At 45.0% G+C, this 22013-nt stretch overlaps 1 protein-coding gene across 1 annotated transcript in view; it reads left to right on the top strand.

Annotated features, from left to right (window-relative positions):
• The first annotated feature begins 6622 nt into the window (after nt 1-6622).
• Nucleotides 6623-22013, top strand: part of BMP3 (bone morphogenetic protein 3) — a 94200-nt gene continuing 78809 nt past the window's right edge. The window contains exon 1 of the mRNA XM_069237427.1: nt 6623-7130. Within this exon, the coding sequence (XP_069093528.1) occupies nt 6902-7130 (229 nt within the window). The 5' untranslated portion in view covers nt 6623-6901. The remainder of the gene's footprint in view (nt 7131-22013) is intronic.

Here is a 22013-nt window from a genome sequence, read left to right on the forward strand (position 1 = left end):
GGAGTGTAAATGTTAAACCTATCACTTATGGTGGAAATGTCATAGAGGTCATAGGTGAGTTTAATGTCATGTTGAGTTTCAAAGTTAACATTGCCCATGGCATGGTTTATGTTATCACAGATGGGTCATGTATTTTAGGGTGATTCAGACAAAAACAAATCTGGTAATTGTTAGACCCCAAAATGTGATGTTGAGGAAAGAGTGTATATCTATATTGCCCATAGATGCAAGTGCTTGGGTCAATGCCATTCCTGATGGTTTTGTAGAAACAATTGGACACCTTCCCGGTTTCACTCATCAAATTATTTTGAAAAACAATGTTCCTCCAATGGTACACAAGGTATGCGGTGTACCTATTTCCAAGAGGGGCGAGTTAAAAAAAGAAATGGAGGACTTATGTGGTTAAGGAAATATCAAATCAATACAGAGTTCAGAGTTGGTATCTCCAGTGGTGTTGACAAGGAAGGCCAACAGGTCTTTGAGGATGTGCATAGGCCTAAGAGACCTGAATGCAAGAATTTAGGAGGACAGATGTCCTCTGCTTAACATTACTGAAATGCTTAGCACACTCAAGGGTGCTGAAGTTTTTTCAACCTTAGACATGGCATCTGTGTGTCACAAGGTAATTTTGCATTGTGATTCCCATCACTTACCATCCTTTATCACTCCCAAAGGGACAAATAGATTTAACGGAATGCCTTTGGTTGTGTGGTTGAAGCTTTATTGAAGTATGTTCCTCATGTCAGTTACTTTTAGGCCATTATTTAGTTTTTTGTTCATGATATGGAGTCTCATGACAGGTCTCTGTCAAATGTTTTATCCATTCTGAATGAGAGAAGGCTTGATTTGAAGCCAAGTAAATTCAAGTTTGCAGTGGACTACATAGACTATCTTGGTTATAAATGATCTGCTCAGCACACAGAACCTAAGAAGGGCTTGGTTAGTGCTCATGCAGAGTTTCCTGCTCTAGAGAACAAGAATCAGTTTTGATCTTTTTTTAATGTTGGAATTTGATGCCCAATGTATTCATAAATACACCGAAACAACGTACAATTTCTGTTCCATACTTAAGAAAAATGGAACATGTATGTGTATGGAGTGAGGAAGTCTATAGAGAATTCAGTGCTGTGAAACTAATGTTTCCAGTTCCATCTCTCTCAAGCCTCTTGACACGCATGAGGTCTGTGTGACAGTGATTGATGCTAGCCAATATGGGATGGTTTATTTTTGCTGATTGCCTGTTTTGTTTGTCCTCGATTGAATCAGTGTTGGTGGAAAATATGCAAGAAGAGGATTTTAGCATGGTTGATCTGACATCTACTTCTATGGATGGCAGTATATCAGAAAGTGAGTGGAAAACTGCCTTTTTGAGTGACAATATTTTACTAGACGTAATGGAACTTATTATCAAAGGGAGGCCTGAGCATAATAAAAGTGAGTCTCTTAAGTCATTTAAATGTGTTCACTGAGCTTATTGTTTCTAGTGGTATGTTTAGGTGATCGTTTTTTTTTTCAGTGATTTCATGTGCTGTTTGTGCCAAAATTTTGTGGCTGGTCGACGAGGGTCATGTGGTTATAAGAGCTATGAAAAAGAGAATTAAGAACAATTTCTGGTGGCTGGTAATGGATAGAGATGTTGAACAGTGCGTGAGGTAGTGCCTTGCTTGTGTCATTAATGACAAATCCCAAGTCACTATTCACAGACCCTATTGAGTCAGTTTCTCCCAGACAAACCTTGGATTAAACTAGGCATTTATGTCATTAGTCCTGTGAATCTACTTAAGTAAAGTTGCAATCATAGTTGTTGAATACTTGTCTTGTTGGCCTGAAGTATAATTTGCAATGTCTGCCAATACTGGGAATATAACTGAGTTTTTGCAAACTTTGTTTCTGTCCTAAAGGGCTCCTGGTGAGTAAATAACTGACAATGGGGTACCTTTCAACTCTAATGCGTTTGGAAGGTTTCTGGTGCGTTGGCGTATACACATGTAACTATGCTGTTATATCATACCAGGAGCAATTGTTTGGTGGAGAGTTGCAACAGAGTAATCGAGGACAATGCGCACATATCAATTGCCAATAGTTTTGATTGGTGCAAAGGACTGAATGAGTTACTGTGGGCTTTTTGCACTCCACCTAAAGCGTTCACTGTTCTCTCTCCTTTTGCCCTTCTGTGGGTTTGCTGGGGTTGCGTGTCTGCTATTTAATTGGTGCGTCCTTCATTGGGTAATTTGATTGCGTCTGAAGAGAAGCTGACGTCGGTAAATCACAGTTGTGATAAGGCACACAAGAAGCACGGGTGCATAGCAAAGGGAAAACGTCAACTCCCTTTAAAAGCAGGGATTGGGTCAGGATCAAATTACCTGGCAGTGTAGTGAATGATTCATTCCAAGTTTTCAATTCCTAAAAAAGTGGTACAAGCAAAAATGAGTAATGCTTCAAGACGAAAAGTGGTGGAACATAGAAAAATTGTCTCTTCCAAAACAGGCCCCCGTGCCTGAAGCTGATTTGACCATACATTCTCAACGTTCCACTGACAGGTACCTGAGAACCTCATTAGAGAGGAAACCTCTAGTGAAGCTGTGTGATTATGTGTGATCTTTAATGTTTTTCCCTTTCTTAATGTTTCTAAACATGTTTATTTTGGGTGTCTCATTGTGAGGGGGGAGATGTGCTGGGTTCTGTTCTAGAATTAGATATGGAACATTGTGTCTTGAATGCCAGGCAGTTGCAATTCATGTTATACTTGACTAAAGTGTCACATTCACAAGAATCTGTACTTGTGTGGATCTTGGAGTGAAGATAGTCTCAGATTTTCAGAATTGAAACATTTTTAATTCTAATTATTCACAAAAAAATCATTGTTGTTGCTCATTTATCTGACACTACTAATAAGCTTTGGCAAAACCAATAGGTCTGACTTGTTTTAGGTGCATTTCCGTTATAGTGTGATATGTCTTGATGCAATATTCAGAAAGCTCACTGATTTAATTGTATACCAGAAATATTGAGGGAAGACTGTATTCCTTTAGTACCGTTCTGTAACTGTAGCGGTCAGATGGGGCAAAACCACCCGTGCTGCCAAGAATGGGGCAGAACTGATGTGCAGAAGAGGCGCTATGTCCCTAGTTTCACTATGTGCTCTACCAGACACGGCGTTCTGGTATTTTGCTCATGGAATGATTTGGTACATTGAGGGCTTGACTTACCAGCCCATTCATTACTGTAGCCCACTACTGACAACACACAGTGCTTAAGATGGAAATACAGAAGTGCAGGAACTCTGTATTCAGAGTACCTATTTGCTCTTGAGAAGTGCTGGTACTCTCCCAATTAATATATTGTAGCAGAGCTGAAATGCAGGTACTCTCAATGGTCGTCAATTCACCAAAATGCCAGGGGTAGCGGAAGGGACAGCACGTGGCCTTGGACCTACACTTTCACTCACAGGTACATACTTACACATACACACACATACACACTCGCTCACATAAACACACTCTCACCCACAAGGATGCATACAGCATACATTTAAAGCATTTTTACTCACCTCAGCTGCCATGGAGGAGCATATATTTATTGTTTTTACACAAATAGTGAATAATATGTTATTATGCACTATCAGTGTAATAAATAGTGACCGAAAACAAAGAGAGTGGAGCCCTAACTGATGTCCATAAGGACAAAATGCCACTGTCTTACTGCCACTAAATTTGCCACCTCTAAAACCAGGGGTCGCTAAGGCAGTCTCAGGTTTCGCAACGGGCGAGACAGGGGTCGCAGCTGCATCTCCTAGCGACACATCAATGACGTTCATGGTACTCTCCCTTAGAATTAAAGAAGTGTAGGTACTCAATCCCAGGCACTACCTGCCCTTTTAAAGCAATGATAAGCCCTCCTCCTGTCCAATGATGCGGAGAAGGCATCTGATCAAGAACACTGGCCTTACCTTTGCGTAGTATTTGCTCGTTGTGGATTGGGCTGGTGCTCTTGCAAGTGGGTTCAATGCACCTATGCATCATGCAAGGCAATGGTGCGAGTTAACTCTGCCCTGTCCTGACACTTTTCTATCGCTAGGGGACGTCAGGGCGATCCCCTATCACCACTGTTATTTGCCCAATACAAAAAGCCTTTTGCTGAACGGATATGCAGTCATCTGCACATTTCGGGCATAGCTTTGCGGGGGCAGGGTGCATAAACTTGCACTCTATGCGGATGATGTTCTTCTTCTTTTATTGACACCACAGGTCTCACTGACAGCGGTCATGGAGGAACTGGCGAATTTTGGGGAGATATCAGGTTTTAAAACGAATTTACATAAATCATCCGTTTTGAACCTCACCATGCCCGAGGCTGACAGCACCTTGCTGGAGGTCGTCTTCCCATTCAACTGTGCTACATGGGGTGAAATATTTGGGCTTACAGATACATCCCACAACTGCATCCACGGTGGAACACAACTATGCCACGCTCATGTTGAGTGCACGCTCTGATTTGTCTAAATGGAAAGGTTGTGGCCTCTCTTGGCTGGCCCATTTGGCAGCAATCAAGATGATGCTTTTACCGAAGGTATTATATGGTATGCAGACAATGCCGCTTCAGCATACCCCACAGAGGTGGATAAGTTGCAGAGTCTCATTTGGGACTGCAAGAGGGCGAGGATGGCGAAATTGCAGGCTTATTTACCACAGATGGAGGGAAGGTTGGGAGTCCCCCACTTCATGAGCTATTATTATGCTGCTCAACTGTGCTACATGGTGGAATGGTCCCGCCCGAGCACTAAAAAAGTTAGTTGCTTTATTGATCAGGCGATGGCTGATGTGCACATTTGGAAGGTGCCAGGGATACTAAGAAAGCACCATTAGCCTGGAGTATACATCTCCCCCGTAATGCGAGCTCCAATGGAGGCATGGGACTGGGTACAAACACAGAGGTGCCTGTCCACCCCTATCTCACCCCAGACACCAATATTAGGGAACCCGGCCTTTCTGCCCTCTCTGACTGACCCTTCCTACAATATGTGGCAAGAGGCTAACTGTAAAAGAATAGGCGACCTCTTTGACGCTGATGGACTTATGGACTTCACCCAGCTCCATTCACATTATGGGCTGCCCACAACAGCCCACAACAGCAACATAGATGATGGACACTGGGTACCCCTGCCCTCAGTTCGGCAGACTGCTTACTCAGTTTGAGAAGTGGCTGCACACATGTACTTCTGATAAATAGCTTCTATCTGATATATACGCTTTTCTGATCACACCACCACAGCTGACCAAAACCTCTGCAGGACGTAGGTAGGAGGTGGAATGTGAACGCACTTTCATGGACCGAGAGTGCCGTGATATACTGTACCACGCTTGCGTCTCAGCGCTTAACACGTCTAGTAGGGAACTGTTCCTTAAGATAGCCCACTATTGGTACTATAACCGGCAGGGATTGCTGGCTGGAAAGTAGGGAGTGACAGTGCATGCTGGAGACAATGTGGACAGACGGGTAACCTTACTCATATACTGTGGCAGTGTCCTAAAACCAGTTCCTTTTGACAGGACGTACTAAAAGCGAAAGATGAGATCTATGACACAGACATCCCCTGATTCCCCAGGTACGACCTATTGGGGCTTCCGAACTCACAAATATACCCTCTAAAGTCTAGTAAAGGCCACACCATTACGCTGGCAGAAGCGACATGGCTGTTTATTTCGCAAGAGGGTTTGGAATAAACTCCAAACTTCACAGACTGACTCCATAAACTATGGGACTTACTGGGGTTGGAGAAACTGATGGTGTCTGTGACACATTCGCTGCCACTATTTGTCAAGACATGGGAGCCTTGTATTTGTTGACTCTTGGATGAATCCCGGGAATTGACGTGCCCATCATACTTGCGTATTCTTTGCCTGACGCATAGTGACAGTGGTTAGACCCAGCTGGATGGGGACTGATTGCATGAGACCAGCCTCCTGTCCCCACTATTATTCATGTCCCTTCCTCTTACTCTTTTGGATGTCTCAGGTTTATCAACAGTCGTCACTTTGTGTTGCACCCTGAACTACCCATTCCCTTGTCTTACAAGATACCTCTGTTCTTCACTATCTTGCTGAATTTGATTGACATTTCCCTACCGGCCCTTGAATGTAGGCGGGAGATTGTTGTATTGTTGGATATATCCATAATCAATAACAGAGATCTTAAACCTAAAGCACTGATAACACATGTTGACACATGGACTAACCCTGGATGTATCAAACACCATAAGGGAACTTCCTTAATTTAATAACGGAGCATCTTTTAAAGATCGCTGTCAATTTATCTCAAATAAAGTCCTTTCAGACACCCAACAGCTAGACACCGACTACTTGGATGTCCCAACCCCTCTGATTTTCCGAATAACCCACGGGAGGGCTGGTTACAAGGCACACATCCTGCCACACGGCCAGTGCTGTTGCAATGAGAGGGCAGGTGCCTCGGGGGCTCGCTGTCCGGCAGCAGCGCGGGGAGGGGCGTCAGGGGACCGAGCCGGGAGCGGGCGGCCCTGCCATTGGCTGCCGTGGAGGTGCAGCCTCCGCCGCTCCCACAGCCGCCCCCAGCACTATCCCAGCGATGCCCGGCCGCAGACGGCGAGAGGGAGCGGCGCTGGGACCAGGAATACTGCGCGGCCAGGAGTTCAGCCGGGCAGAGCCCACCGTGTGTCACTGGCGCGCTGTCACCACTGGAAGCCCAACTTTAGCAAACTTACAAAAAGTGCATCAAACTTTCAGCCAAGGGTGACAGTGACATTGTGCATCCTTCAGTGTGAAGCCACCAAGCGCCGAGGAGAGAAGGAGGCGCCGCTGCCAGACTCGGGCACTTGGCGACTCTGCTCTGCGCCGGTCGCGGGACTCCTGGCCTCGGCTCCGGGATGGCGCTGGCCTGGCTCTGCCTCTGCATCGGGTGCCTGAGCCCCGCGCTGGGGCAGGGCGCTCCGCGGGCCGGCCCACTGCTGCCCCCCGGGGACACGGTGTCGGAACACATGCTGCGGCTCTACCAACGCTACAGCGGGGGGCGGCAGCAGCAGGGCCCCGAGGGACTGCGGAGGCAGCTGCAGGACGGCAACACGGTGCGCAGCTTCCGAGCCCTGCCCGACCGCGGTAAGCGCTGCAGGAGACCGGGCCACCTGTGTGCGGGGCGGAGGGCTAGCCGGGGGGCGGGGGAGGGGGTCAGGTCACCCATCATACTACAGATTAAGTATTTGGCAGACTTCTTTGCTCTTATTTCTAGGATCATACGCACACTTGCTGAAGAGAGAAAGAAGCTGCAACGCGAACCTATTGGAGTCTTTGCAGTCCTCTAATACCTTTGAATCCCAGCTTCTTTCTCACTTCAGCAAGTTGAGTGATCTTGAGCAATCACTTTATCTACCGTTTGCCACGATGTCTTCAAGGACCAGAAAGGTACCTCTACTGGGGTCGTAAGAGCGATATCACAAGAGTTTATGAATAATGAAACTATGACTACTGCAGGATTACCGTGCGTGCCTGAGGTTTTCTGTAATCACATTCAGGGGTGGGAATGTACCTCGTCTCGTACTTTGTTCCTGATTGAACTCCTTCAGAGTCGCCGGATATAGGAGGATACCAAGTGCCTGTTGGGGGAATCCCCGTGAGTGTCTGAGCTGCCGAAGCACCTGCTGAGCTCAGACGTCCAAACCTCCACCACACCACCTCTCATCTCTCTGCGGGCAGACTTGCGTACAACAAGCCCGTCGCCCTCCCCCCTCCCCACCCCCACGTCCCACAAACAGGGTAAATGTCTCCCCTCTACCGGGTATCCACTCCACCCTGCCTCAGATGGGTGTGCAGGATCTTGACAGCTGCCCTGGCCCTAACCTAACCTCGGACCTGTGCCCCTTCCACTCCTCTTGAACAGTCACCCTGCGGACCGGCAGAGATGCCCGAGATGGGAGCGCTGCTTCTGACCCTTCTTCACACAGAGCTCCACCATACACACACAGACACACGCGCGCTCGCCAAACAACGTCCACCGCACAGGGCTGCGTGCATGCATGTGCTACGAATCCGTGGCGGAGAGTCACGGGTATTCGGGGAATGCTGGACATATCTGACTTCACCCTAAGAGTTACTAGCGGACTCACGGCCCGTGTCACTGTATTAACTTCTTTGGGGGCCGGCGTGGGATCTTGGCGAGGAACACCCACTCTGCGCCGGCTTCTCGGAGAGGGAGGCCCTGCATCACACGCCTGTTAATGTGTGTACCTGCCTTCTGTCATTGCTCGGAGCGTGTATCTCTGTATGTGCCTCGTGTTTGGGGGGGGGGGGGGTGCTCATGCGTAGGTTTGTAAGTCACTGTATTTGGCGTATCTTTGTGTTTGGCGCATGCTGTTTTGGTGGCTATAAAGGCCAGATGTATCAAAGGGTTTTTCCCATTCTGTGTCAATGGGAAAATGTGTTCGTACATAGGGCCCTAAATATTTGCATGCCTGTCTTTATGCACCTCTGCATGCCCTGGGTATTTGCGAGTGTGTGCATGCATGCTACGTGTAAGTGTGTGTCTGTGTGTTTCTGTGGGTCTCCATAAGTGCACAACTGTGTGGGTCTGTATGAGTGTGCATGCGTGTTTGCGTATACATTTGTGCGTGTGGTTCGGTCTATCTTCATTTGAGTACTTTAGGAGTGTGTCTGTGGAATTATGTGTGTCTGGGGGCGTGTGCATCTGTGTGTCTGCCTGTATGAGTGTGTTATGCTTTTCCAGGTTAATATGTTTTCCTGCGTGTTCCTTTTCCAACTAATGATTTCCTATGAAGGGCCTTCTGGTCGTAAAAAAAAACTGCATACTTCTTGGTCCAGATGTTCTAGTGTCCAGAGGAGAGCGCGGAGGTCGAGCGCCCCCCTCCCCCATGGTTCCACTCCTCACATTCCCCGAGACCCAGCACCTTGCTGCCTCGATTTCTTTCTGAACAGGTGTCTGCCAAGTCTGTTTTTTGGAGCACTAGCGCCTGGCGATCAGCTCCCTAGAGAGGGCTGGCAGGTGCCTCGGAGCATGAAGGGGATTTCGTGTAGCAAGGGATTACAACCTCGGATTTTGGTAATGGATGGGGCTATTTTAGTTGTTAAAGAGGCTACTGCCTTTCTCCAATTGTACGATAAGAGCCGTCCCTCCCCGGTGGTGTTTGTTGGCACACACTGGCTCCCGCCATGTGTTTAAACCGTTCAGTAGAGGTGGCTGCGGCGTAGCAAGCGCGTCATGGGTAGGTTGACCAGGCGTTCCGGCTTTGCCGGTACAGTCCCGGTTTTTCGCTAGCTGAACCGGCAGATTTCGGCAAACTTGGCTACTGTCCCGTTTTTTCGAAGGGGCGGCTGAGAACAGTGAAAGGCACCTTTTCAGGTGTTCTAAAGCTGTGCTGGTTAGCAGCTGATATAAGTAAGGCATTTAATTAACAGGTATGATGCTAGCTGAAAAAATAAATGTTATTTCTTTTCACAGTGCCTCTTCTGTGTTCCTATGTTGATGAGAACTGCCATTCCACTCCACTCTGTTGATGTAATATTGTCGTCCTTCTTCTATTTTTCGAAAATGTCCCTATTTTGGCTCCTCAAGATCTGGACACCCTAGTCATGGGTCCTCATGCAAGGGAGGAAACGGACTCCCGTACCTCAGTGTGGGTAGCAAGGTAGTCGTAATAGACCAGGGCTGCATGGGGTGTTCGTCAGACCGGTTGGCTCCGGTGCGACTGCACCTGTTGCACCACTGATTGCAAAACACCCATGGCTGTTAGGGCTGCGAGTAAATGCGGACACACTTCATGGATGTTTTGGCGCGAAGGAGAGCGATGATCTCTGGTCAGCGCCACTTTGGCAGCGTGACACCTGCCTCATAACTCTCACCGGGTACAGTACAGGCCCTTAAAAAGAAAGCCATCCATCAACGGAGCCCGGGGGTTCTCATTGTAAACACGGCCTGCAGACCACAGCGCGACCACTGCTCACAAGCTGACGTCTCAGGATAACCTGCTTCCGTCCCCGCCCCCACCACACACTTCCCCAACACGTAGCCCTTCACCCAGGCTGCATTTATCGCCTGACTCCTACGCGCCTGTCAGAGAGCTGTGAGGTAATTGCTTACTTTTAAACACCTCCCACCCCTCTATACATGTCCCTCAAGAACCCCAGAGTGCTCGCAGCTGGCACTGAGCGGTGTCAGTAAAGCAACCAGCGATGCCACTTGTGCCTAGTCAGAGTCCGGTGCCGCCCCTGGGCACCAGCACATTTGTGTGGTACAAGGACGGCCCAAAACACACAGAAGGGACGGGGCCTAACGGACCATCAGGCAAAGGCGGCAGGGAGCCCCTCTTTTGGCCTCCGCCTGCCTTGCATTTGGTAAAATAGCGCAGTTGTTGAGTGCTTGCTGAGATATTTGAGATCTAGAGATCACAGCTCCAATGCAGGGCCTGAGCGATACAGCTATAACCCACGTAGGTAAAGTGAGTCCAACTGAGTTAGAACATTACTTTTTCGTCGAGTGCCAAGACAAGTTCCAGCCTTCGGGCACTGCCTCTATAGCAGTCTCTATAGGAAGATAGACTCTAGAAGATGGGTTCCTGTCGTTGCTGCGAAAGCGTTATAACTGCCTTTTGAGGAACATTATAGTTCCTTTACCCCTCTGCCTCGAGCCCTCATACTGACTCTCATGTACTTTACTTAACAGCCCCTCTCTTTACAATCATACTTCCCATAGCATTTTGAAGCGGCACTGTTAAGCGCTACACAGATGAGACATTACATAACACAACATCTGTTATCTGTCCACACAACCAGTGCACCAATGCAGTGTTTCAATGTTTTCTGTTCCCTTTTCTCCTTTCATGTTTCGGGAAGCGCTTTGAATATGCTATGGGATGTCGATCAGCGCTATACACACATCTTACATGAAATGATGTTCCAGGAGCTAGGCAGGAGACCGGGGAAGCTTTTCACATGTCCGATTAGTCTCGTATTTTTAGCTAGATGGTGATTATAAGCCAGTGCCAAAGAGCCAGGGTCTGGTGGGAGCTGGCAGTCAGGCAGGCCGAGCCCAGATGTGATGTGCCAGGCTGTAGACCACTGTTTGCGTTTGGTTATGTGTACAGAGTGAAGTGAGCTTGGGAATGAGGGCCCTCCTCTGTGGCTCACTTACATGCTACTGGTTACTTTTTCTTTGGGTTACTGGCTTCTGTTACTGTTGGTAGTGTTTGTTGCCTGGTTTGATCATATAAAAAGACCCACCTGGCTTCCAGCACACTGCACTTTTTTTTGGGTTACTTTGTATCACATAGTTTGTCTGATTTTGAGAAAGGCAACTGGTGCCTCCATGGGTGCCTCAAATCATCAGAAGTGGTGGTTGATGACTCAAGTGGTGGTTGGAAAAATGGGTGTTGTTGCGGTGAGTGTAGTCATAGTGGGTCTTAGAGTGTTGTGTTTCCAAGTGGTTGCTGATGGAGTGGTAGATTTCTATGTAGTGATTTGTTGACCTTTTGTGTCAAAGTAGTGAATATTGGCATGAGAACTTTCAACTTAATGGGCGTTGAAGTGTTGGGTGTGGAGATGGTGGATGTCGAGGTGGGCAATGCAGTGGGTGGTATTCATGGTTGTGCCAAATAGATGGGCATGACAGTAGTAGATTTCAGATCTGGTGAGCACTGAAGTGTCAGTACTGCAGATGCTGGTGCTGAGGTTGTGGATATCAAGGTAATGGGAGTTAAAGCTGTGAGTGTCAATTTGGAGGGTGTTAAAGTGGTGTTTATCAGGTTGTTGGCAGTTAACAAGCTGGATTTTGACATGATGAGTATCAAATTGGTAGATTTTGATGTGGCTGTGGGTGTTGAGGTGGTGGATGTCAAGGCAGTGATTGTCAGTTTGCTACTTGTCAATGTGGTGGGTAATAAATAGAGAGGTGTCAAAGGGGAGGATAGTGGTTATTGTTTTTACCAAATTTTTGTTAGTCACTTTGGTGGCTGTCCAATTGATAAGGATTGAAGTGGTTATATTGTTGTGGTGGGTGTGAAGGTGGTGGTGCATGTTGGCTCATCGTGTGGTGGGTGTTAATGAGGTGGATATCTGTGTGGTTGTTGTTCAACTTTTGGGTCCCAAAGTGATGGTTATCAATGTGGTGGTTGTCATTGTAGTCAGCAGAGAAGTAATTTGTGAAAAGGGAGGCATCGAGTCAGTGGGTGTCCTGGTGATGGGTGCCAAGGGTTTAGGTGCTTTGTGTATATTGCTTCCCTTTTCCTGGAATTGTTAAGTGAAATATACAGACATCTTTACCTATTTCACTGGTAGTCTTGGTTGTGGTCATTACACACCTAAATTGAAATTCTACAGTCCCAACAGTCAAAAGAGGGTCAGCCTGATTCAATTTCTCTGGGCCATGTTCTAGGCTGGTCCCACGCTGAGTTGATTATCTAGGAGAGGATTAATACCTCAAACTAAAACGAAGGCAACAAGGTCAGACTGTGACCGTGTTTTTTCAGCTTAAACAATAGACATTCTTTTCTGAAGCCAATGAGGCCTCTTTCCATAGGTGACATTGCAGTCTATGTTTTCATTTAGCAATTGAAGTTACAGCACAAAGCTATTCTCTTTTGTGGAAACCCTTTCAGTGATCACATAAAAAAATTATATATCTATATATCTATCTATATATATATATCTATATATATATATATATAGATATATATATATACACACACAATGATATATATGTATATATCCAACAACAATCTTATTGTTCATTTCCTGAGAGATCGAAGCAGACACCTTTGCAGTATCAGCAGTATTTTATATTGTTCTTCCTCCATAACGCGTTTCGGCTGACCAGAGCGGCCTTGATCACATGACACACATGCATGATGACATTACTTTTACGTTTATCTGAATCATAAAAAGGAAGATAAGACTTACGTCCCATTTCATTTTGGAGACAGGACTTCACATAATCAAACACCACATAATTCTCTTACAATCACTCTTGTACATTCCATAATAATTGTAACCACTTTCATTTTAGTTACAATAGATTATCTTAATTCTTTTGTTTATTGCCACAATAAATTGCGAGTATTATTTTAAAATCCCATCGATCAATGATCCCAGCATTCAGTTTCCATTTTTAAAGGCCATTATATTGGAATTATGCCCAAGTGGGCAGTCACCAGAGCAATTTACTATCTTTACAATGTTGGCAACCTCTTTAATAGGAGATTGCCCATCTAAACCAATGAACTAAACCAAAATTGTACAATAATTCTAATTTAGAATAATGGGAAAATTAAAGCAAAAGGTAAAGAAAAGAAAAGCCAAATAGAAAAGAATTCATAGAATATGGACAATTTACATTTGATTGCATTCTACCCATATGAGAAAATACACAGTCGTCAAAATTATGAAAACTCAGAGGCAGGAATGTAACTCTTCGTCATAATTGAGACTATTCAGTACTTTACAATTGAGACTTAATATGCACCTTGTCTCAAGTTCCCTTAGTGCTCTCACCCAATCCCCACTTCTTCTATCAGGGGTATCACATCAATCACATAATACCTGATTTGATTGGGATCATTTTGATGGTAGAATGCACAGTGCCTTGCAACTGGTTACGTTTGATCACTATTCGTGATGGCACGCTTATCCCAGATATATATATATATATATATATATATATATATATATATATATATATATATATATATATATATATATATATATATATATATATATAGATAGAGAGAGAGAGAGGGATCGATCGCGTGTGTTCCATCCACATGTTCCTAAGCACATTGTGTTTGTTCATTGTGTGCACAACTGGCATTCTTTATTATACCTACTGTATAGATACCTATGTGCAAACTGTAAATAACAGAAATGAATGCTTACAGAGTCTCTCAGCTTTTTATTCTTCCAAGGTATAAAACAAATATTTTTCTTAGATGCCAACAGTCCATTCAGACATTTCACAATTTATAGAAACGATATTCTACCGCAAACTGGGCAGTATGTCGTCAAGACCACCTCTACCGTACATTGCTTAAATCATTCCATGCATGCCCCATGTTGTGCATCAGCTCCAAGCTGCTGGTATGATGTCACAGTAGACGCATATAAACAACAAAAAGAAAACACCCCATCCCTCCCAATCCATAACAGCCTTTCTATGGTGGTTTCTTAGTTGCCAACCTCACAATGCCTTCGCTTTCTGTGCCACCTAAACAGTGCAACAAATTAGTCTTCATACATAGACTTCTATGTTCAGGATGGTCTTGCATCCGATTTAGCCTCTAATGCCAACAAGATTGTGCCTCATGCATCTGTTAAAGGTTCCTTTATGTTTCTCCTGCTCTCATCCATTAGTGTAATTAGTTCACACGTTTCGTCCTTACAACAAGACTTCTTTAGGGATCCCAATTCTCATGGTTCTCGAAAGGATCACCACATCAACTATATTATTTATCTATTTTCTTAAGTATTTTAGTCTGGGCCTGCTTACTTGAAATTAGGATTACATTTTCATCAGTAAACAAATAGACAGCCTCTTCCTTTCACGTGCTTCTTGTTACACAAGTACAGCACAAACTAAAAGCACGCCATTTCAAACAGCATGAAACACATTCTTTTAGTTTGCGCCCTACTGCTGTAACGAGAAGCCCGTTAAAGGAAGAAGATGCCTAGCTGTTCACTGTTGAGAATGTAATCCTAACTTCAAGCAACCAACCAGCACTAAAATACTAAAAAAATGAATTAAATAATATTGTTGATATGGAGGTCCTTACAAGAACTATGAGAATTGTGATCCTTGATAAAGTCCTGTGGTAAGGATGAAACGCGTTGGCTGGGATGGACATTTATTGCGGAAGATGCAAGAATAAAATAGTTTGGAATATAAACCAGTTTCCTGGAATCAATGAACTGAATACAGAAGGCATATATGTGGACTGTGGAGACCAAACCTGTGACTGCACATTTAGGAATTGTTTGGTGTCTTTGACTGCCTTTTGAGTGCTCCCATATTGCTGTATTTGTTTATTGATTGTGTGGGTTTTCTTGGGCGGTGGAACCTTGGAGGTGGAAGGATCTCAATTGTGGGGTATTGTGAATCAGACGTTGGTGCAGTGGACTATAAATTCCTCTGTTGATAAGGTTGTAGTGTCATTAGTTCACCTTGTGTCCATCTAATGGCATCACGTAGCTGTTTATTGACATCTGTCTGTTTGTTAGATCTCCTAATCATTGCGATGTTACACTTGGCAAGAATTAGGGCTAAATTAACAAATGTGTTGCCTGGTTGGCTTGGCCCGCTTAATTTGTTCCAGCAGACTCAACATCGTAATTCAGCCAGGTTTCATTAGTTGCGCACAGCAGAGCGGCATGTGTCAGAAAGATTTTCATCCTCCCAAGGTTGATAATATTTTTGGTTTGGGGCACCGCCAACATGTTTTGCTCTGGGCATACCAAATCTTGTGCCTGGTCTGAAGCAAAGTATAATGCAATTTGAAGGGTTCTTCTTAACCCACAAAAACACACTGGCAGCCAGGGTAAATAATAGCTATGTACTGTGTCTGACGAAAAAGCAAGCACAATTGACACATTTAAATGAGCAGATTATTAGAAGGGGCTGCACTCCACAGTTGAGTATGTAGCAAGGTATTCCGGTAACGTAACAAGGCCTGCATTACTGATAGGGCGCACTGTGGGGGTGTGAGGTATGTCGCATCTTTAACAGTTTGTGGCAGTTGCATACTGGGTCATTGCACCGTACCCCAATCACAGCCATGTACTCGCACGTGCCCTGGGGACAGCGCATCGGTGAAAGGCTCTTTGAAGCTGCCAGTTCACCATTCGTTGAGCAGACAGCCACTGTGCACCATTTCAAAGGGAGGGGGCTATCACCCTCCAGGTCGGTGCAGTGAGTGACTGCATCTGCTGCAGGGGGGGCATCGTCGTGGGGATTCAATGAGCCCATTTTCTCCCTTTTAAGGGTCGCCCTTGTGCCAGCTCAGTGTGGCACACTGTCACTGCGCCCTCTGACAGCTCCTTTACCTCCGCACCCGCATCTGTAAGAGGGCATGGGCACACAGGCACAGTGCTTCCTTGTTGGATGGGGGAAGCCACCTTGAGATTGCGCCAGCACGCTTGTAGCGCCAGCGCAATTTGTATTACAGAAAGGGGCCACATAAGTGTATTTGGCACCTTTTCAACTATTAACGCACAGAGCGCCAATTGCACCACTGGAACACTTCGTTTTATACAGCGCTACGTTCTTTAGATGAGACAATATAGTTATGTTTGGCAAGAAAATATAATGGCAGTGAATGTCAAAGTAAACGGGCATTTATAAGAAGTGATATAAGTCTCAAACCGCAGATATTCTCTTATTGTTGGAACTTGGAGACTAGAGACGTTTCGCTCCTTTTAGGCCCTTTTATCGGGACTTCATCATGGTAAACACTGTGTAAGAAAAATCTTGCACATAAGGTAACAGTACCTCCAATCATTTTCTGGTGTATAGATGAAAACAAGCATGTGTTGGCATAGAGTGCGGCCATCCAAATGTCAGGTTTCAAGAGGTAGTGGCAAGACTCTGAACACTCTCAAAGGTAGTGGCAAATGAAACTGTTGTGAATGAAAGCCAACACCGGGGGCTAAGGCACCAGCGGACCTGTTAAAGCGTGTGTAAGGTCAGCGTGAATCCAGGGCATAAAGGCAAGTCCAGGTGGGTATAGCCATTTACAAAGGTGGTGGCCTAGATGCAGTTTCATGCCACGAGGGTCGGTGGTGGTAGCAAACACTGCTCTGACTCTTTCAGGGTCAGTGAAAAGTGCTCACCGCACCAAAAGGAAAGAGGAACTGACTAAAACTGGCAAACAACGCAAAATGTAAACATTTTAGCCTTTAATGCATCGTTTTGACTGACCCATACCGTTGTATGTCAAATGTCGACATTAATAATACCGACCTGTATATATTCCTACTAGAGTGTCAACTACCAACATATCAACAAGATGAGCACACAAAGGGAATAATAGATTTTTTTTAGCTCGATGACGTTTACCGACCTTGAGGATATGTAGGTTCACAATATTGTGGAGTCGAAAAGGTGTAGGTCGAAATTAAAACCTTGATATTTTCTGAGAACATTGGACTAAAAGGCTGTCAATTCTCCTCACATTTAACAGTTGCAGAGTACTACACGGCACAAAAGCAAGACGTTTGGTATAAAAGAGGCGTTATCTTCCCCAGCTGTACATTTGCAGTGCAATGGAGCCAGCTGTTTTGATATCCGAGCAATTAAGTGCGCAAAATTAATCTTTTCTGTCAGGCAATAAAAACAGAATTCAGAGAGGGCTGGGTGCGAGTTTTAGGCAGCTCTCCTTGCAGCACACTTAAGCTAACATTTGCAAGTGAAGCCTGCAGCTGGGAAGACAGAGGCCTCTTTGATCTTACGGAGACAGGTCTGCGCAGGAAGGGGGAGGGGGCGTGGGGGGCGGGGTTATGGCCTCCCTGGAAAGCTGTGAACTCCCAAGTACTGCAGCCATCACCGGTTTGCACATTGCCAGCATCTGGACTTTCCCTCACCCCTTGGTTTATAGTTATGATAGATTTGGACAAGGAGGCAGGACAGGGAAATATCTAGAGTTTAGCTGCTCTCATGATTTACGTGCTGGTAAAACCGTTCAGTGGATTAATATGTCTGCTGTAGATGTCTCTGTGCACTTTACAGGTCACAGGTTCAGCCACTAGCAAGCTGAGTAAGCCTTCTCCTATCCCGAGGTCAATAAAATGAGTGCCACATCCAGCTGGGTGCAGTGACACCTGCTGTTTACTGCGATCTGAACTTCAGGAATGCTGCAACCTGCGCTTGAAAAACAAGAATTTTCAAAGCCAATAGGTCTGGCATTGGCGGGGTTCCAAAAACCTTTTCCCGCCCATGCAATTTTCTTAGGGGAAATTGGACAATACAGGAAAAAACGGTTGAACAGAATTAAACCAAGTTTGGCAGAAAGCTAGCTCTGTACCAAGAATTTTTGTGATTTAGTGTAAATCTGCTCAACTGTTTTAGAGAACTTAAGGTTCAAAGTTTTATAAATGCCTATTGTGACAGGACTCCAGCAGAAAAAAAATGAAATCTCATTGGCTGGCTACAACATGAAGAACAATTTTGGGGCCATCATTGCAGGACTTGAGGATGGTCCTGAGAAATACAAAAATAAGGACATATGAGGTCAGGGATAGGATACTCTGAACTCCTAGCCCTTACTTTGGGGGAGGGGGAGTCCTTCACAACTTTTGGGCAGTGCAAAGCTCTTTATAGAGACTGCACTCCCAATACATTGTGAAGCCCCATTATGTGTGCAAGCCCCTCCTATGCACAGTCGACACACAGTGTGCAGACTCCCTCCAAAATGCAAATGCTTTTAGATGGGCAAGTCCTTTCTATGCACGGTCTGAGCTGAGTGTGCAGACTGTGCATATAGCCCACTCCCACAAGAGATGCAAGCCCTATTGGGGGAGCAAGTACCTACTATGCGCAGTCTGTACTCAATATGCAGACTATGCATAGAGCTAACTCCCTCGAGACACACAAGCCCCATAAGATGGGCCAGACTGTACTATGTATAGTCAGCGCACAGTGTGGAGTTTGTGCTTAGAGCCCACTCTCTGCAGAGACCTAAGCCCAAAGAGCTCCAGACATGTAAGAGCTAATAGGTGGGCAAGCCCCTACTATGCAGTGTCAGCACTGAGTGTGCAGATTGTATTTAGAGCTCTCTCCCTCAAGACGTAAGCCCCATTACGTGGGCAAGCTTCTACTAAGCACATTCTTGGCTGAGTGCGCAGATCGTGCGAAGAGCCCGCTCCCTCTAAACATGCAGGCCTGATTAGGTGGCAAGCTCGTGATACACACAGTCAGCATTCAGAGATGCAAGCACCATTAGGTGGACAAGGCCCTCCTATGCAGAGTGTGTTGTCAGTGCTCAGATTGTGCGTAGAGTTCACCCCCTCCAGGCACGCAAGCCCTATTAGGTGGGCAAGCCCATACTACTTATAGTCAGCGTTCAGTGTGCAAACTGTGCCTAGACAACATTCCCTAAGAGACCTAAGTCCTATTAAGTGGGCCAGCTCCTACTATGCACAGTCTGTGTGAGTTCACAGACTGTGCTTAGCGCCCACTCTCTCAAGAGGCATAAGCCCCTTTATGTGGGCAAGCTCCTACCATGCAGTGTGCACTCAGTATGCAGATTGTTCATAGAGCCACTCCCTCCAGAGACTCAAGCCCCACTAGGTGGGCATGCGTCTACTACGCACAGTCTGCACTCAGTGTGCAGACTATACCTAGGGGCCACTCTCTCCAGAGACCGGGGCTCCATTAAGTGGGCAAACCCACTACTATGCACAGTTTGCACTCTGTGCTCAGAGTGTGTGTAGAGACAAACCCATTCAGGCACCCAAGTCCCTTTAATTGGGTAAATTCCGATTGTACACAGCGTGTGCTCTTTGAGCTGTTCTTCAAGGAAACACTGCTCCAGGCAACCAAGCCCATGTAGGTGGGCGAGCCACTACTACACTGAGGTTGACCCCTCTGTGCAGCTCTTCAAGGAGAGATCACTCCTTCCACATTCCTACGCCTTCTTACATAGTGAAGGGTCTATTAAGTACAAGTAGGTGTGTTAGTAACATTTAATTTTATATTAAAAAAGAAATACATTCACTGAAAAAACCTATGGTGTGTAGGGCCCCCGTGGGGGTGGGGGTTGGGCACATTGCCTGGCCACAGGCCAGGTCCTACATCCAACCCCATGCCGCGCATGGCAATGGGCATCTTACTTTACATTTAAAAAAATAGAAATTCACTGAAAAACAGAAGGATTAAAGTGATGTTATAGTTAGGAATTGTAATAATATGTTACATTACATAAAAAAAAAATGAAATTCCCCGAAAAAAATAAAAGGTTAAAAATATGTTAAATTTAGGTGAAAATGTCAGTTAAAACACATAATTTTAAATGAACAAAACCATTGAAATTCACCAGTTATGGTTGTCTCACATAACTATAACTCGTGGATTAAGGTAGCTATAACTTGCCCCCTCCCTTTGCACTGCTAATTACTTCACATATTACATCACTCATGACATCTTCTATGACACTATTGATAAGACCACTGCAACATTTGAAATTACATCATTGATGACTACACTGTACATGGTGGGGGCATGATTTATAGTTACTTTAGTGCATGAGTTATACTTACTTGAGATAATTATAACTCATTAATTTCAATGATTTTGGTAGTTTAAAATGGCATGTTTTAACTGATATTTTCACCTACTTATAACATCGGTTCATCTTTGTTTTTTTCAGTGAAAATATGTATACGGCTAGAGTGGAATATATATATTTTTTGGTCTCAAAATGCACACATTGTCATAGTAGTCCCCGGAATTGAAGAGAACTATTTTGTGTGTTAGATGCATTCCTTGTGAGAGAGCAGAATGCCGTCACTCACAGTGAAGCGAACCAGTGGCTGAAGATGGCTGGCCCATTGCCCCAAGCTGTCTGCTACAATGATGGGAAGAACCATATGAATGCCAGATACCATAGCTGGCATATTTAATTGGTTTCTAGGTTTTCTGTTCACTGAATCTTAGCCAATGTTTAATATGTATGTGATTCTGGAGACACCATTAGCCAATAAACCATGAGGCCAAAGGCAGAGTGGTTTGCAAATGTCACCAGAACCTTAGATGGCAGTAAAGGACCATTGTACATCACCCATACAGTATTTTTTATATTTCATGTTTTATTTGGGGTAGTTAAATTGAAAATCTGTTTCCGTAAAAGTATAACACTGAATGGAATTAGAATAATTTGTTGATAAAACAATGGACAATGATGAGGGTCAGTGGATTTATGTCATTATGTGACTGCAGAATTTTATGGCATAACTGTAGACTTATTGCATTTGCCTCACAAATTGCCTCATAATGTGCAGATTTCAGAACCATTTTTGTTTGTTGCTCAGATGGGTGAAAATAAAACTGCCAGTAAATGTGCCATATAATTTGCATTTTTGGCCACATAGTTTAGATAACCTTGCCGCATAATGTGGTCCTTCATGGTGAATACTTCTAGTAGCCCTGACAATGGTGGACCTCTGCAGAGTGGATTCGCTCTGTGACATATGGGTTTTTATACCTCTGCATTATGAAAATAATTCTGTTTCAAACATGCAAAAACTCAGAAATTCACCAGTTATGCTATGCAACATACATAATGGATGCCATACCTTACCTCATCTACCTTTCTGTTCTCTTACTGGTGGTGTGGCTTCAGTGTGCGTGGTACATAGATAACTGACAGATGTGAGCCAGAACCATAACACCGTTTTTAACATTTATACATTTTATTCATTGAGTTTGTATGTTTTTTCTGACACACTACATTTTAACCACTGTTATGCAGGCCTGTGGCCAGCCCCTGGACGCAACATGCAGTGGATGGCCAATCGCCAGGTCGCGCTGCCAAAGGGCCTGCACAGTTAAGGCTAGCCACAAAGTATGCCTCATAGCCATGTCCTGTGCTAAACCCCTGCTGTGCAAGCCTTAAGGCCATATGCAGCAGTGGTGACAGTAGCCCAGAGGGCTTGGACTGTGCTCTGGACCTGTTCTGGATCCACAGAGTAGGCTGGCCGCATGGCTTTGCCTTTGGCTACATCCTGCTGCAAACCTCAAATGAGCATCCATGTAGGGTCTTTCAATTAATGGTGGAATGGTCTTTGTTTTTTGTGCGTGCTTTTTCTTCTTCTTTTATAATGAAACAGCAAATGGTGCTTCTGAGTCTTTTTTCAAAGGAAATGCACATTTCTTCATGAGCATGGTTACCTTAGTTGGTGGACTGTGATCACCTGTAAATGTTCTTTAAAATAGTCTATGGACATCTGCTGGCATCACAATGTATAGTCCTTGTTCCTAGGTGTGCTAGGTTTGCA

This window comes from Pleurodeles waltl, chromosome 1_2 (assembly GCF_031143425.1).
Source record: "Pleurodeles waltl isolate 20211129_DDA chromosome 1_2, aPleWal1.hap1.20221129, whole genome shotgun sequence".
Taxonomy (NCBI): Eukaryota; Metazoa; Chordata; class Amphibia; order Caudata; family Salamandridae; genus Pleurodeles; species Pleurodeles waltl.